Below are 19,402 nucleotides of genomic sequence, written 5' to 3' on the forward strand. Positions count from 1 at the left end.
CGAAACGGCTGGACCAACCTTTACCAAAAACTAATCAGCACGTCTCCTCATCAATATGAATCGAATGCTATTTGAATTATTCAAATCGGTTGATCCGTGTTCACAAAAGTGTCAACAAAAATTTGTATCCGCACATATATACACAGACACATTATTCACAGATATACACATCAGCCAAAATGTTCAGAAACCTTTGAAACGTAAAAATAAATAAAAATTTTCATTTTCGATTTTTTTGCGGGAAATTAATACGTTTAGTTAATAAGTTCATATATTTAAAAATTGAAATACATTTTTAAGCTTGAATGCAGATTTCGAGCAGTTGATAAAATACAATTTGCTATCAAATAAATACTAGCCATTTAACGTTAGATGCAGTGGTGTAATGATTAAGGATGTGGTTATGTGAAAACTAGTTTCATTTCGAGTTCAATCACAACATTGAACAGGTTGATATTAAGTAGTATGATATCAAATTTCTACTAACACTATTAAATATACTTATCTAATATATGCAGTCTACACTTAAATTAAAAGCGTGGTTGACCGGGCAGCCAAACAAAGGTAAATATAGCTTATAGAACACATAGTTTGCTATTAGTAGAAATGATGCGAGATACAAACAATTAATAAAGTTGTTAATTGATCACTTATTTCCCAACCTATGGTCTTCAAAGGCATAAATTTTCAGTTGGCGTCTATGAATGTGAAGCATTTGCATTTTCCGCAATCTGATAGTATAAGTTTCATGAGAAAATGGAAAGGCGTGCCGCCTCAGCGCAGAATTCTGTTCCAATTCTGAACGACTGGTCTAGAATAGTTTATATTCCGCTCAAAGTGCAAATGCCAATTCGAACTTTTCATGTCCATGTCCATACCTCCACCTTGCTACACATCGATCATATCAAAGGTGCCATAATGCAGAAACCAAACATATGCAATGGATTTGTTTCAAAACGTACTTATATCGAAAATAAGAATCTTTTGAAGTAAAAGTTACGAAAAATCTGGGTTTTATGCACTTATTTGTTGGTGTTGGATAATATCTATATTTAGGTGCAAACATATATGTACTTTGTTACAAAATCTTTCAACTATTTTTTTTAAAAAAAGGCTTATACTAATGTGTATAAATAAAAACAGTTTGACAAATTTCTATTAATGGAGGCCTTCGTGGCAGAGTGGTTAGTGTATACATTGGCAATCAGGCGGGTCGTGGTTTCAATCTCCGTCATAAGCAACCTAACCCTGATATCAAGCAGAAGCAAAATCAATTTTCAAAAATTTTACCTGGGGCTAGTTTTGGAGGATAGTTGTAAGTTGTAACAAAATTTTGAGGGATAGTTGCAAGACCGAAATTTTCCTAGAAAATAATTAATTGCAAAATAATGAGAAATATTAATTAATCAAATTACTGGATTCGGTAGAGGATATAATATATAATAGATGATAAGCTGTGTAGATATATAATCCGTGGATCTCAAGATGTAATTGTTACGAATGGGGGGTTGGTCAGAGCCCTTCGGAATAGCTAATTGAATTTGACTCAATAGCTAATCCGAGGATTTTGTATATCTAAATATATTAAGGAAAAATACTCGTTGTTCTCTGCTTGGTCGGCGGCCCAGTCGATTGGTGGCTTGAAGTCTGGAATTCTCGGATCGCTATAAGGAATGGATACTGAGGTAGGAATGGACTAGAGAAGCACAATAAGAAACACTGGCTGCGATTAATAACGTATTTATTTACACAAATAACATCGAACACACGGAAAATACAACAAAACTCATACAGAAAACAAGTGAAATGGCGTACATGTGACAAGCGAGACGGCGAGACCCAGTTCACCCGCATGATTAGCGATTATATCCAAAATCTTTAGGGATTGCCAGAGAATAAAGCATTGTCTGATTCTTGCAAATGTCATCTGGCGATATGTAACAAGATTCTGGCGCAAAAAAGTGTTACAACAAGCCCCTAGCTTCCTTACAGATTGTAGCTTATACATAAACAGTTACTAGAAAATTAGTGATTAAATTAAAATATAATATAAATTAGAGTAAAAGACTTAAATACTCCCAAAACGGATTGAATAAACACTTTTTGTCCAATTCTGTATATCAAATTCATTTTAGGGTTGAATATTAATTTTATATTGAAAACTATTAGTTTTGCAAAATTAAGTTAAACTTTTATATTTTTAATGTTTAGAAATATAGAAAACATATACGTTCTCAATGAACTTGAACGACTTGACAATATAATGTTCATAACAAAATTAACTTCTTATACGAATTTATAATTAATTTATTAATAATTATTTCTACACTTTATGAAGCACTGCAGTAAAACCTAGAAGGCATATATAGAATAGTTAAAAATAACTATGAATAAATTATGTTTTATTTACAACTTACACTAATATGTTTTAGAGAATAGAAAGTAGAAGCGTTATAATGTGAATATGAACAATACATCATACATATTGTAATTATACAAATCGAAAGCGATAGCTTGCTTTCGATATCGCACTCAAAATCATCCAATCAGTACAAAATAATCCATTAATATAAAAAATTAAGCATTTGTTAAATGTTATTTTAAAAATCATTTGCAAGTGCCAATTTCAGTAGTAATAAAAAATTGATTGTTTTTTATTGTATCCAAGCAGATATAGGTTGATGGTATAAGGCGAATATATATTTTTTTATTTTTACAATGAATAAATGAAGGCATACAAAATTTTGTTTCATTTAGTTATTGGAATAAAATGTGTTAAACGAGAAAATAAGAATTTATTCAGGACTTCATGTTTGACGAAACAAATCTAAGCCTCTTACATATATAAACAAATTTGTTAGCAATCTAGAACACTACAAATATTAAACATAAATTAAAGGGAGTCTTTTTGCTCATATTTAGGAATATGATAAATATATCATAAAAATATAATAACATTTTTGAACTTAAATTTAAAAATTCTAAATTCAAAATCATAAATATTCATACTAACTGAATTACAAAATCATCGTTCATATTCAAATCAGATCAATTCAATCAAGAATTCTTTCTTTATATTTGTAATGTTCCAAAGTAATGTTATATTATTAGTAATATATTTATTTGATTCCTTATTAAAATATTGTAAGAATAATTATAGTTGTATATTCAAAGTTTCAACTGACATGATTTTTCAATTTTTTTATTTTGATATAATAAAGTAATATCATGATCAGAAACAAGTTTTTCTTGCAATGCTATAATATATTTATAATAAAATAATCCAATTAAGAATCTACTGTGATCTAAACTAATTCTGATTTAAGCAATTCTAAATAATATAATAATGAAAAAAAATGAATAATATTTTTAAAATTTAAATATGTATTACTAATTAAGAAATATTTTATTTCATTTGCAAATGCATATCGTGTTTTTCAAGAAATATATATGGATAATATAATGTAACAATTTTTTTTAACTCTGTTTTATCCAGCAATCCGAAATACATGATGATTCCTATAAGCTAAATTGACAATATTTGAGAGCGATGTCTATGAAGAACTCTAGTGAGATCTTCTTAGCTTAACAAATGAAAAGATAATGTTATTTTGAAGCTAATCTAAGACTAAATCTAAAGGCCTATTGATGGGTTTGAATGCTATTCCAGTTTACGTTTGTATTTTTCATTAAATTCTTTGAACGTTAGTTGCACCGTTTTCATGTTGAGGTCGCTGTGAATGGTTTCATTTAGTAAGCACATCCCCAGAGCTCAATTCCGTAGCTCCAGATTGGTTTAGACTATAGAGCTTAGACTTTCTACGCAGTAGCCAATCAAATTCTTTCATTTTGATCATTATTTGCTGCTTTTTTGTTTTTATGTGGCTTTTCCAAGTAAGTCTGCTGTCTAAATGGAGGCTAAGATATTTCAATATGTTCTGTTTCGGAATCTGGACGTTATTTAAATAAATTGGAGGACACGTACCCTCTCTCAGGGTAAATGTGATATGAGCTGATTTGGTTTCATTTATGCAAACCTTTCATTTGGCAAGCCACATTTGAAGTTTATTGATATGTTCTTGCATTTGTCGGGAAGCTTCAGCTTGTGATTACTGCTTAGTATGGCAATATCGTCAGCGAATGTAGCAAGTGTCAGATTTTCAAGTAATGGGAGGTCCTTTATGTACAAAACATGAAAGAAAGAACCAAAAATACTACCTTCTCTGATCTCCTGACATTATTTTGTGGAAATCAGATGTTACTTGATTTACTTTTATTTGAAAAATTATTCTACAACAAATATTTTTATTTATAAAATATGCCATTAAAATCTGGTGTAGTTGGTACTTGTAAATTTGTTATTTTTCATATTTTATAAAATGTTTTATACTTGTTTGTATAAAATGTTACTAATAAATTTTAAAAAAATTATATTTTATAAAATATGCCATTGTATTCTGAATTATTTGTTACTTGTAACTTTGCAGTTTTTTGGTATCTTATGCCATTGTACTCTGAATTAGTTGTTACTTGTGAATTTGCAGATTTTTATATTTTATAAAATATGCCATTGTACACTGAATTAGTTGTTACTTGTGAACTTGTTGCAAATTACAACTTCAAATCATATAAGTTCTTCCTTTGCATTCACATACAAACAATTGTTTCATTGACTAAATGCACAACAAAAAGATATTATAAAGATTGCACAGACTTAAAATCATAAAAAATGCATATTGTCCATTGTGTCGAAATCTCTTAGCCGACGTCGGTATATATTAGACTGCAACATATAAGTATTTAGGAATTCAAAAGCGATAAAATAAAGCTTTTACAATATATTTTACGATCGCAACCGGTTCACGATGCATAATGAGTTCCATTGTTTTAGTGATTCATATCCAAAGGAATTGCAAGGAGAGCATTTTGTTCTGTCGTCGTAAAACTTACTTAAGAAGCTGTCAGAATGACTGATGGCCGAGGCGAATTCGATGTCTAGTCGAAGAGCGACCAGAGAAATTTCAATTGTTTTTATCTATTTCTACACTACATAGATAATAGATATATTCAGATATATATGGTAATGTGCTGGAGGTATGGTCACGTACAGGCCCAATGTAAAAGTAAAATACGTTGTAAAAAGTGTGCAGAGGAACATAAAATGGAGGTATGTAAAAGTGAATTAGTGATATGCGGTCTATGTTATCGAAATCATCTAGCGGATGATAAAGGCTGTGAGGTTTACTTAAAAAATAAAAAAATTAAAGAGATTATGGCAATGCAGAATATAACATATTCCGAAACAAGAAAGATAGTGCAAAACAATGGATACGCTGAAGCAGTTGGTAACACCAATCAGTTTAAAACATATGAAAGTAGTTACCCAGAAATCATTAATACCACTGCACGGAATTCAAGTACATCAAGTAGTAATAGGTATCAAATACTATCAAATTGGAAGGAAAAAGAAGAATATTATGACAAAGAAGTGTTAATGAGAATAAATAAGCCATATAATAGGAATAATATGAGAAATTTTTACAACAGAAATTTTGAACATCGGTCAGGGGTAGATTTAGTAGAAAGAAATGATAGTACTAACTCAAACAGAAGGAATAAAAGAAATGAGATTAGAGAAATATCAACTGCACGGAGGATACAATTGAGAAGTGATATTATGAATATAATTAAAAAACTAGAGGATCAGAGATATGGGATAGATGTAAATAAAGAAGATAATATGAATTTGATAAAAACAAAATTAGAATTAGTTTTAGAAAGTTTAGGTAAAGGTAGTGAAAAAAAATCATTAGAAATGGTTTATTCTGAAGGAATTGATTAATTATTTATTTAGCAAAGATTAATGTGTGAGTATGTAGGTATAAATTTAAAATTTAAAATTTAAAAATAATATATATATATATATATATATATATATAAATATATATTGAAAAAGAAATAATAAGAAGATAGTTAAGGTTCTATTGTATTTATTTGTTTATTTGGTTAAGTAATGTTAAATTAATTAATTAATTATTGTTATTATTTTTTATATATATAAGGATTAAATTATGAGAATAATGCAATGGAATATTAGATCGTTTTATGCAAATAAAGAAAGTTTAGAAGATTGGTTATATAATAAACAATTAGATATAATAGCATTATCAGAAACCTGGTTCAATAAGAATAGGCAGTATAATCTAAAAAATTTTAATTGTATAAGAAAAGATAGGAACGATAATAAAGGAGGGTCGGCATTATTTATAAATAAAAATATAGATAGTAGGGAATATGAAATAAATTTTGAATCAGTCGAAGATAATAATTGTCAAATGTGTGCAGCAGAAGTTAACGTTAATAAGGAAAAAATTTATTTGATATCATTGTATGTTGTTCCCAAAACGAATATTTCAAAAGAGCAATGGAATAGATTATTCTGTAAAATCCCAAAACCTTGTATCATTATGGGAGATTTTAATGTTCACCATTATGCGTGGGGTTGCTCATATAGTGATAGATATGGTAATGAACTATTGGAATCAATTGAAGAAAACAATTTATATTTAGTGAACAATGGAAGTCCGACTCTGGTATTCAAAAATACAAAAACGGTGGTTGATATAACTTTATGTTCATCAGAAATAATAAATAAGATAAAGTGGGAAGTGCAAAAGGAGTCACTAGGATCTGATCATTTTCCAATCCATGTTGAACTTAATGTGAAAAATGACAAATATATAAATACATCAGTAAGAAAATGGAATTGTAAACGAGCAGACTGGGATAAATATAAATCCGTTATAGAAGAAAAATGCGAAATAATAGATAATTCTACAACAGAAGTTAGTTATAGTGAATTATTAGATTGGATTGATAGTGCAGCTAACAGCAGTATACAAATTAATAAGGTGAGGAATAAAACCAGAAGACCAATGTGGTTTGATAATGAGTGCTTGGATTTAATTAAAAAACGAAGAGAAATAGAAGCAAAATACAGAAATAATGCAAACTGGGAAAACTTTATGGAATGTAATAGATTCAAGGCAAAAGTAAGAAGAATTTTCAAATTGAAAAAAAGAGAAAGCTGGAATAATTATATAAATAATATAAAACCTAAAACGCCCGCTAGGAAAGTTTTCAAAATGGTAAGATCTATGCTAAATATGGGTGAATCGGGAAATGTATCAAAATGTAGTGATGATGTATTAGATGTTCTAGTAGACAAAATAGCACCACCAGGAGTTAGTTACAATATTGATGAAGATTTAAATGGGTATGCGGAAATGGAAAATGATTTATTAAGTAAACCGTTTACAAAATGGGAACTAGAAAAAACCTGGAATAAAAGAACGGATACAGCGCCTGGATTGAATAATATTCAATATTCAATGTTAAGAAACCTTCCAGAGAAAGGTAAACAAATATTACTAAAGATAATTAATAAATATTGGAAGAGGCCTGAATTAATTGATGACTGGCATATTAATAAAGTGATTTTGTTAAGAAAACCAAATATAAATAGAAATGAAATAGATGCCTATAGACCAATAACTTTAAGCTCGTGCATAGCCAAGATAAAAGATAGATTGATAAAGAGGAGGCTAGAATGGTGGTTGGAACATAATAAAATATTCCCAAGAACTCAATTTGGTTTCAGAAGAAAACATAGTACAATGGATAATTTAAGTATATTTATTAGTGACATAAATTTGGCATTTTCTAAAAATACATATGTTGTAGCACTATTTAGTGATATAAAGGGAGCTTATGACAATGTAATACCTAATATTTTAATGGATAAATTATTAAAGTTAGGTTTGCCATTAATTTTTGTACGAAGTATAATTTATAATGTTTTCCAAAGAAAAATAGTTTTAGAGATGAATGATAGAAAATATGAAAGATACTTATACAAAGGACTTCCGCAAGGGGGTATACTGAGTCCTTTATTATATGCTTTATATGCTTATGACTTAGAAAAAATTTGGGTACCTGGAACAAAGATCTTACAATATGCTGATGATGTTGTGATTTATGTAGAAAGGAAAACATTAAAAGATGCTTTGGAGATTATGACAAACAATATTGATTTATACAATTTATGGTTGAGCAAAAATGGTTTAACATTATCAGAAGAAAAAAGTACGATTGGTATATTCACTAGACATAATAAAAGAAATTTCCCAACAAGCCAAAAATTATAATATAAAAGTTCAAGAAATAAATAAATTTTTAGGAATTTATCTAGATCAAAAGTTGGCATTCAAGACACATATAGAAAGTATTAAAAAAAAGACAGAAAAAAGTATAAATATATTGAGAATGTTAAATAAAACTTGGAATGGTTTACATCCAAGTTCAGCATTAAACCTATATAGAGTATTAATTCGACCAAAATTAGATTATGGCTCTTGGATATTTAGTAATAGTAGAAAAATTCAAGATTTAGACAAGATTCAATATCGATGTCTTAGAATATGTATAGGAGCAATGAAGTCAACGCCAACAAATGTATTATTATTGGAAAGTGGAGAAATGCCATTAGAAATAAGACGAAAGCTCTTATGTGATAAATATATTTTGAAAAACATAATAAATAATGAATCTGTGTTGAATTACAAACTGATGGAAATATGGAGATGTATAGACAGGAGCACATATTGGATAAACAAAAAAGTACCAGACATTCTAAGCAGTTTTCAATTTTTAAAGGATTATAGGAAATTTAACGTAGTCCATGGAGTTCATCCATATTATGAAAAACTGTATTATAATAAAAGAACGATTGTAGTCAAAAAAGAGTATAAAAAGTGGATAGAACACGATGGACCAATAGTATAATTTTATATACGGATGGGTCGAGAAATAATGTTTCACATAGAGTTGGATGTGCAATATGGATTGAAAAGGAAAAAATACCAATATGTTATAAACTCCCGGAGTTTATTTCTATTTATTCGGCAGAACTAATAGCTATTCGTGAAGCTGTTAGAATAGCTAAAATGAATAAGTATAAAAAAACTATGATTTTAACAGATAGTTTAAGTTGTGTAAATAAATTAGAGAAGTTCATGAATACAATAGAATTTGAAGAAAAAATATATTTTGAAATATTGAATGATATAGAGATAATTACAGGGATTGGAAATAACATAAATATTGGATGGGTACAAGGTCATATAGGTGTGGAAGGAAACGAAAAGGCTGATGAACTGGCAAAAATAGCAAGTGTAAGCGGACAAGAATATAATAAATGCTTATATGGTGACATAATTAAGAAAATTAAAATTAAATCATAGGAGAGATGGAAAGAAGTATGGAGAGAAACATCGCAAAGAAAAGGAAGGCATTACAAATTATATAATGACTGTTTATCGTTTAAACCATGGTTTGAAGAGTTTAAAAATGAAGAAAGAAGTTTTATTGTCACCATCAGTAGGATAAGAACCAAACACGGAAGCTATGCAAAACACTTGCATAGAATAAAAGTGATAAATTCAGATATATGTAAATGTGGAGAGGAAGAAGGTACTCTGGAACATATAATTCTGGAATGTAAAAAATATGAAGAAAACAGAAAAAGAATGTTAAATTATATATATAGAAATTTAGATATCAAACCGTTTAACTTAGATCTATTAATTTGTAATAAGAATAGCTATAGAGTAATATATGAATTTTTAGTTAGATCAAAAATTAAAATATAAATATGTATATTTAAAATTATATAGAAAATATTTAAGTTAAAATGTATGTTATATGGCTAATTGTATAATAAGAGGAAGCCAATAAAAATAAAAATAAAAATAAATAAATATATGGTAATGTATACATAAACTAGGTGTAAGTGGCATTTTGATAATTGACTTAAATAGACGAAATTGAGTTTTAGCTAAATTTTTCAAATGTTTATTTCAAAAATAAATTTCTTAAAATTGTAAATTTATTAAGTAAAAGTTACTAAGTAAATAAATTCTCAAAAATTGAACATTACGATTAACAATTGATATAAATCACACAAACACATTTAAAACGTCTGTGATTATATTAATCATGTGATTGCATTGGGTATGTCCTGAAAGTATCCATTATTCCAAATCTTAATGAATTTATATAATTCAGACAATTTTCGTATGACTGTTTAGTGCCATGTTAAATTTCATTTCAAGTAAAACTACTTTAGGCGCGACTACGCCCGAACTGTTCGTCATTTGCTCTCGATGAGATCATTTCTATACGGGTCGATTGTGATTAGCCGTCGTGTACGTAAATAGAGATCTGTCGTTGTATGCGTACCGGCATCAAGGTTGTATGTGTACCGATATCAACAAGGAAATCGAGTAGATAAATAAACATTTTAAAGTTACATCGTAGTACAAATCTTGATTTAATGAGAAATGCCCAAATCAGAAAAATATTTTACCCTGTTCCTTGAAAATAAACAAATTAAACATTTAGGCCGTGTACTAAACGTAAGTTTATTGATAAGAAATTATTTCTATGTTATTCGTAGTTTCTATAAACCTTTGATAAATTTAAATCTTTATTAAAATGTAAAATATTTTTTAGGCAAGACAGATATTACAGCTGTTCAAAGAATGAGATCATATCGCCAGCAAAAAATTAAAAAAAATACAAGCAGTCAATGAATGTATGTTATTTTTAATTACATGAAGTTTTTCAAACACAATTACATGCTGAGTAAAGTTGCAAAAACAATATTTGTTTAGGTGTTGTTTAACATAATCCACCGTGTAAACGAATTATTAATCAGCAATTACTTCATTTCTCTAATGAAGGTTCATTTCTAAATGCTAATTACAATGACAAACCGATCATGTCATATTTGAAGTATGACTTTAATTATATTATTGTTTTTAAATATTATACATATTTTTAATGCTATTATAAATATATAATTTATATTGTATCATTATATAAATGTGTATAATGGTGTACACTAATAAATGTGTGAATCACGAGTGTTACCATATTAATAATAAACATTATTCAAAATTGTTATATGATGTATTTATTTTTACTTAAATGCCATCTTATACAGTAGCAAATAAGTTTCACTTAAATCGCGTGTAAACCTTATGCGCACTCTCTTTTTTAAGTATATTGATAAATTATTTGGTGATATATTAAGCATCTGCTAAAACATAATAGTGGCATGATCATTTAAGAACTCCTTGATATTATTTAATTTTTTACACGCAGAGAAGTTTCGTAAACTGCTCATGTTAATTGAGACAGATATAAAGAATCTTTTTTAAATAATTATTAATTAATTTCTGTAAACAAAGCACAAATCAAGATAGCAAGATTCTTTGCAAGAACAGGTACAAAAAATAACATTTTGCTGGGTTTTAAACTTGTAAAATTTGTTCAGCCGCGTTTGAGGAATCGTCAAAAAGATTCAAATTTTGATTCATGACATCACAAAAGCGAATTTTGATACAAATTTTGGCAAATTTTTCATATTTTTTCAAACATTCATGATTTTTTTAAAATAATAAGATAATACAGTTGATTATAAAATGTAATTATTTTCAAGAGCAAATACTTGAATAGAGATTTGAATTTAGCAATTCCAGAATATTTTATTGATTTAAAAATATTTCGATAATACAATAGCAAAGAAGTGCTATATAAATATAACTACATACTATCAAATATCATATTTGTTTCATTCACAAATTGTACTGGTCTGTAATATTCTTATGTTATAAGTGCATTCGCACCTGTTTTATTTATTTCGATCAAGACGTTGAAAGTGAATCTAAATCAACTTTTACACATGTTATTCAAAGATATGTAGGTCAGTGTATCTTTATTGTTCTCTACAATAGCACGTATGCACATTATAACCACGATATATAACGATAATTAGTCCGAGAGGCAATGACACCATCGAAATTGAGAAAAATCGGAAAATGTAAAATTGAGAATGTGACATAATATAATGAAAAAATGTTGATTAATGAAAGAACTTACATATACTAGTTAATATACTAATACAGACGCTACAACTAGTGAGGTAAAATTAAAGAACCCTCTAATCGAAATCTAATTTATGGGTCAAATTGTAGAGAGCTGAAAACATACATCGGGGCTCATCTCGATTATGTATCTATAAGTGATTTCAATCAACTTTTCCGAAGAAACCTTAGCTTTGAAGTTTTTCGTCAACATATTTAAATATCAATTTGCATGTTAATATGTTTGGAAAATTGATGATTTTTTTTTATTGTGTTTTAAAATACAAAGAATATTGTAACGAATTTGCATTAAGTATGTCGTCGCCCCTCTGACTGAAGTCTTTATAAAATAATAACACAACGAGCCTACATATCTATAAACAATATCTTGGCATATAAACAATTGTAAATGACGTGCAAATGTAATCGAAAGTATAAAAGAATTGTTTTTTTTTATAATAACAAAAAAAATTCTCACATAAAACTAAAAAAATGTAATTAGTCAAATGTAAAGTAGTCTAAATGTAGTAGTCAAAATATTTAATTAAACTTATTTTTTTTAAATAGCAAAAGTTCTATACATAATTGTGAGGACAGTATTTTCATCCATCATTAGTACAAAAAACTAAAAGTAATAACATAAATAGGTAATGATTATGCATAAACATAATGGCAACTTGATGCAAAAATAATTCTAGAAGTAAAAATATAACTTAATTCTTGGAGAACTTCCAAATACTTATAATTAATACGGATTAATATTTAAATGCTTTTTTAGCTGGACTAAAGGCAGGTTTATTATATGACTAGCATTATATTTTGCTTTATTTTTAAAAATCTCCAATAAATATTTATCCATCAACCATCTACATAATGCATATTATAAAATATCTGAAAAGAAAAATTTTATCATTTGGGTAAATTCTAAAACTAATGACAAAAATACAAATTCGTTTTCTCGACGTTATCATTACTATTATTTTAACTATGTCACCTAAGACTGGTCCATTATTAAATCAGCATTATTTTTTAATTCATATGTTTTTTTTTTCAAATTAAGTTTTAGATTGTTAGTTGTATGATTGAGTAATCAACAGTGTTAAATTTAGATACTTTAAACAAGCACATTGTGGACGAAGATTTTATCTAATACTTTTTTCTCAAGAAATAAACGTCTTATATATGTATATTTGTGTCTTTAGAAGTTAAAGAAATAGTTAATTGGAATAAACGCAATACAAAATTGCAACATGTCATAGTAAAAGGTGTTAAATACAGTAAGAAAATTGCGTCAATGAAGGAAACAAATGTTTTTGTCAAGTCCAACAGAGTAATTAAAATAACACGGATTTGCTCGTTGGGCGCAAAATTGCGCAGCACACAGTTGTTTAAATTGTTTGGAGTTATTCTTACAAAACATTGGCATTGTTAAAATACTCTAAACATCTATTAAGGAATAATAAGATTTCGAAATACTTTCAGTTCGTCCTTTCCCACCTTGGTTTTACTCATATAATCTTCATCTAACTAATCTGCATGACGCTTGTTAGCCATGATAATCTTGATACTTTATTAGCGATTTATTTGCTTAATGAGTTTTCTTCAGATTTATATTGTAATTATTTAAATATTAAGTTGGTAGTTGAAAGTACAAAACTACTAATATGTCTCATGCTATCCAGATTATCATTCGTCACAAACAATACAACTTTGGCAATTTGTATACACTGGAAATAATAATTCTTATCAGGAGTAATATATTTTTAAGTTTTTATTAGTTATTTTATCAAAGGAAATTTTTTCATCAGCATGATGTTCGAGATCCACCTGTCTTCAGATCATCTACACTTCCAGTAATCTTCAAATCATACAGATAATTCCATTGTTATAATTAAAATCCTAAACTTAAAATACTACTAATAGTGCATGGCATCGTGCCTTAGGGAAAATTGCTGGAACTTCCCATTCCGCAAATTAAAATTTTTAAAAAACCTTTAAAATTATTTGAAAATCGTGAAAAAATGAAATTTTTGAGAATTTTGGAATTAATATTAAATTTTTTTTTCATAATTCGAAATTTTTTTTTATACTTTGAATTTTTCTAGAAATGTTTTTTAAAAGCTATAGTGCTGCGTGGCGGTTTTACAGAAGAAATATCAAAGCGCTTATGCACCGCATCGCAGTCTATTGGATAAACATTGGTACGGAACCCATAAAAACGTAAACGAAATGCATACTGTTTATTGAAATCTCTATGAAGTATCTGATAATTTGAAACTCATATGTCTAATGATCATTTTTGACCGTCAAATGACAACTTTTTTCACTCGATCTCTTAAACCTCTAGAATTGCTTTCGCAAAAATTCAAACGGTGCTTCAATTTGTCAATACAAATAAAATGTTTATTGAATTATTCAAATTGAACGCTCCGTTCTCTCAAAAACTGAATTACTATTTTTGGCTTATTTTGTCCCGTATCCTCGAAATTAGCCAGACCTGCCATTGCCAAAAACTAATCAGCAAAATTTGATTGCTATAAAAAAACAGTTTTGGAGCAAGCGTAACAACACTAGAAACCGGTTTAAATAAATCAAAAAATATTTTACTTATGACGACGGTATGAAGAATTGATTTTTGCGAAAGCAGGTCCATCAGTTTTGGTAAAGAGGTTACATATCTTTACAAATCATTATTATTGATTCCTATACAGATGAAATTATCAGTAAATAGGAAAGCAGACAGGTAAAGATGTGAACAGGTAGAAAAGTAGAAATGGAAAAAGTAAACAGGTAAGCAGATTGGCAGCTAGACAGGAAGACAGGTAAACAAGTAAACAGGTTCACTTGTGGACAAGTAATCAAGGAGTAAATTAGGAAGAAAACAGATAAATAATCTTGCAGAATAATAGAAATGTAGACAAATATGCAGGTAAATACATGAGCAGGTATACGGAAAAAAATGGGCAAGTCGACAGGTAAATATGTGAACAAGTAGATTAAATAAAATGTGAACATATGGACAAATAATTAGGTTGGCAGGTAAGCAAGTAGATAGGTAGACAGGTAAACAGCGTTTTTGCAAATGGAATAATGCTGATTAGTTTAGTATTAAATTTAGTTTTTGAAAGTTGTAGAAATGACAGTGCCGTCGGTTTTTACTAAGAAACATAAATAGCAAAATGTTTACAATTGAAAATAGCCTTTGCCCAGCATTGTTACATCAATAAAAAAAAAATCATAATTATTAAAGTGTTAATGAATTTATCAAATAGAGATAGACCAACTGTTAAATTTCTTTCTAAAAATCGACGTAGTTTTGTGAAATCATCACAACAGAAGCCTTAAGTTCTGATCGCAGGTTTTGAAATCCAAAACCAAATAATAAACAGTATTTATCATTATTATTATATCAGATCATTTTCCGTGGCGGCACATTTCAATGGAATTGTCGGTCAGCCAATGTGCATGTAACGATTTGTACGCTCTGACAAACATATAATCAAGATACTTACATTAGAGAATATATATCTCAATACATACTTTGAATTCAAAAAACAATACAAAAACAAGTGCAACCAGTAACAATTTAATCACTGGAGCGACTTGCATACCGACACAAATATGTAACTATTATATCGACTAGTCACTTTGTGGTCTAGATTTGCGGTCGATAACCGCTACGAAATAGAGAAAAATATAAAAATACTTACATAAAGAATTATAAAAAAATAATAAAAATTAAATTAAAATCGACTGCTGATATAAGATCCACATCTTATATTTTAACATATTTTAACATATTTTACACATATTTGATATTAAATATTAAAACCGGTATGACGAGCATTATATTTAAAAATAAGTGCGCATAATGTTCATACGCGATTGAAGGTGAACTTATTTACTATTGTACGAGATGGCAATTAAATTCAAAATTAGTTGTAAGTTGTATTTGGTCATGAAGCAAATTGGTCTACTTGCTAACCTGTTCATCTGACTACGCTTACACCTGTTTACCTGTATGCATGTGCATATGCATCTGTCTTACTCCCTACATGTTCATATATCTCTATATCTACTTATCTACCTTTCTACCAATCTTTGTATTTGTGACCCCATCTACCTGTTTACTTGTCAACATGTTTACCTGTCAACCTGACTATGACTCTGTACGGTTACTTGTCTATCTTCCTTAATAGAGTATAGAAATACAAGACAAGATTGGACAACCATCCCAATAAACTTGCGAAACACCTGCTCTCTACAAATAATATTAAAAGAATATGAAGTTTAAACCCATTAGATCTAGCATAGTTAATTTGCAATTTAGATTTATATTAATTTTATGTATATAATTTACAAACTTAAATGACTACCACTGGGAAGTATTTTAAAATATTATTCTACACTTTAGTCATAATAATTACTGAATACCTTATGGACAGTTATAATTGGATGGAAATAAAATAAATTAAAAAAAACTATCTATCTTCCTATTTGTCCTCCTTGTCTATCTATTTACCTTGTTTTCTATCTACCTGTTTACCATAAGCCATCACTTACGTCAAAACTTGTCGTTATAATAACCCTTCTGTATCAATAACTTATTTTTTATGGAATTGCTGACGAACGTATGATTCTTGATCAGCTGACTGACAACCTATATACCTATCTGTAGTAGTAGACACTACTTTGTGATATTTGTTCTGCCAATAAAAATATTTTTCATTGTATTTATTTTAACATATAAAGTTGTTCGGAAAGTCACTTCGTTTTTTTACCACCAGAATTTAACTATATTTTTTTAACCTAACATCACACTTAAGTCTTATAATTAATATATGATTCCCATGACCACTCAAAAGGTCTGGGATTTTCCTGGAAACTCATTGTATAGTTCTCATAGGAGGAAACGTGTGACGTCGCACTAGCATCCGAGATTAGATTCTGAAAAGTCCTGAAAATTATCAGGTTTTGAAACGAATTGTCACTAAGTATGTCCAATGGGATGTAAAGAATACAATACACACTATTGCCCTTTAAACAAAAAAGAAGAACCTGCTCAAAACAGGAGCAAAGCTAAAAATTTCCAGAAGAAGATGACGCAGTATGTTTGGTAAGATTTTAAAGGAGTAGCCCATTTCTCAGCTTTTTCAGGATAACATAACGGTTAGTTTCGATGCTTTATGTCATCAGCTGAATAAACTAAATGATATACTTCAATAGAAAAGACCAGAATTAACCCACAAACAAGGTAGAGACCTGTATCAAGACGACGAAAGTACTCACATAAATTTGGTCAATAACCAAAAGCTTTTGTAGCTTGAATCGGACCCAATGACACATTCATCATTTTTCCGGACCTGCCACCATCGAACCATTATTTGTTCCGGCCACTAAAAAAAATTTTAGGCGGTAAAACCAATACCTCAAATCAGCATGTCAAAAAGCACTTTGATCAGTTTTTTTGCCAATAACGACCAAAAAATTTATGATCTTGGAATTATGCTAATACCAGTAATATGACAAAAGATGCTCGATCAAAACTGCCAATATATTATTTAATAAAGTAATTGTTTATTGTACGAAAATCGCGTACCAAAATGTCTATAAAAAACGAAGTTACTTTCCGAACAACTTGCCAACTATGAAGATACTTGAGATTCATGCATAAGTTGAACAAATATTTGATAAACTTCAAATTTCCAGGTGATTCTCTACTTTGAAATAAAACAATATATTTGTTAAATTATGTCATTCAATCTTTTTATATCATTAAATAATTTAAACATAGTTAAGAATTTTCTAATCTGAATTCCTTTACGATAGTAAAAACTGTTATGTGGACCAACAACTATTGTATGGACTAAGTACCTACGATCTCGTGGACATTAAGTAGCTGCTTATTCATTAATCACATATTTGAAGTCAGTCAATGGAGCGGCAAGCATTTGGCAGTAACAATCAATATGTCAATTTCAATGCACAATTTTATAGTAAGTAAAGTCATTGTCGTTTTTGCTCTGGTTCTCAGCATACCATTAGTGTTTTTGCTTGTAACGTAAGACCTTTATCGAATGTATGCATAGAAAATAGGATGATATAGAGATTTATATCCCAAACTAATGTATTTTTTTACAGATTTCACAATAAAATAACTTATCAAGTTATAAAATTTTTAACATTCAACAGATGCTATGTTTGAAGTAAGCCGATAAACTTAAATATAATATTGCAAAATCTTTAATGAAACCTGGATTTATATCCATGATAATTTGTTTCACTATGAGATTGGTTGACGATGAAGAATGGCCTTTAGAATTGAAGCACTTTGTTTTTCAGTTGTCTAACGCAGTACCTAATATTACGCAATTTTCTCAGAGAACATTCATAAATCTATGCGAGATCTAGAGTAATCATTATCCCATTGAGCTTATTGTTAGACATATGACGGCTGAACTTATACAAGCGTTGGTAGTATTATTGTCACAAGTAATTTGGGAGATAATTTCTGGACATGACAAAATAGTTATACAACAAGATGAATTAGAATATAACAAATTTTGTTTTAATTTACTTAAAAAGTAAATTAAAACTAAATCAAAAATTAGGTAACACATTAACGTTGAAATGTACTTTAATGTTTTAATTTTTATAACTGTGCATAATAGCTAAAACAACAAAAAATCTAAATTTATTGAAAAATGGGTTTCATCATAATCAGGCCACTCACATCGAAAATTAATTGGATGATCTTATGACTCCATCTAATAGCATCTCTTTCGATATGATGATAAAGATGTTGGCATATTTTATGAATTGGATTACGATGTTTATACATGAAAATCAAATAAACAAAACTTAACTACCCGAAATTAGAATGAAGAATATCTAATATTTATAAGAATTATATGAACTGAATTTCAAAGTTAAAATTATTTAAAGTATATAAGTGAGCTTTAACATATTAGTTGGGATTGAAATTAAAATCTGAATCATTTTAAATATTTCAATATAAAAATATTTATTGGATTTTTTAAAATTATGGAATAATAAATTTTTTACTTCTCCCAAATGCTAATCATTTCTTCACACTCACAACACAAGCAAAATGTTATTTTTTTAAATCATTCGAATCGAATGTTCCGTCTTCTCAAAAACTGGTAAAGATGTTGACATCGATATTTTCTGGGCTATTATAAAAAAAATTAAATAAATCAATCAAACAATAAAACTTCAATAACCTATTTCTCTAACGATGTTCTTTTTAATAAAAGAATTAAATTTTTCTCCCATATTTTGATTTTGCAGTGATCTTACGGAATTGAGACATGCTATGATTTGAGAAATCAGCATTATTGCAACCGAGAGAAGTAAAAGTTATGATTGTGATAAAAACAATTGTAACTGTAGGA

At 28.5% G+C, this 19,402-nt stretch overlaps 2 protein-coding genes across 2 annotated transcripts in view; one reads left to right on the forward strand and one right to left on the reverse strand.

Annotated features, from left to right (window-relative positions):
* LOC113385504 overlaps positions 1–4,883 on the reverse strand; it is a 48,326-nt gene extending 43,443 nt beyond the window's left edge. Inside the window, exon 1 of the mRNA XM_026623358.1 lies at positions 4,848–4,883. Coding sequence (XP_026479143.1) covers positions 4,848–4,883 — 36 coding nt within the window. The remainder of the gene's footprint in view (positions 1–4,847) is intronic.
* A 1,584-nt stretch (positions 4,884–6,467) lies between these two features.
* Positions 6,468–19,402, forward strand: part of LOC113385505 — a 90,567-nt gene continuing 77,632 nt past the window's right edge. The window contains exons 1-5 of the mRNA XM_026623360.1: positions 6,468–6,940; positions 7,133–7,813; positions 7,868–8,154; positions 8,968–9,233; positions 9,303–9,558. Coding sequence (XP_026479145.1) covers positions 6,468–6,940; positions 7,133–7,813; positions 7,868–8,154; positions 8,968–9,233; positions 9,303–9,558 — 1,963 coding nt within the window. The remainder of the gene's footprint in view (positions 6,941–7,132; positions 7,814–7,867; positions 8,155–8,967; positions 9,234–9,302; positions 9,559–19,402) is intronic.

Source organism: Ctenocephalides felis, unplaced genomic scaffold (assembly GCF_003426905.1).
Source record: "Ctenocephalides felis isolate EL2017-DRISC unplaced genomic scaffold, ASM342690v1 CF-g0.4_SCAFFOLD_03571, whole genome shotgun sequence".
NCBI lineage: Eukaryota > Metazoa > Arthropoda > Insecta > Siphonaptera > Pulicidae > Ctenocephalides > Ctenocephalides felis.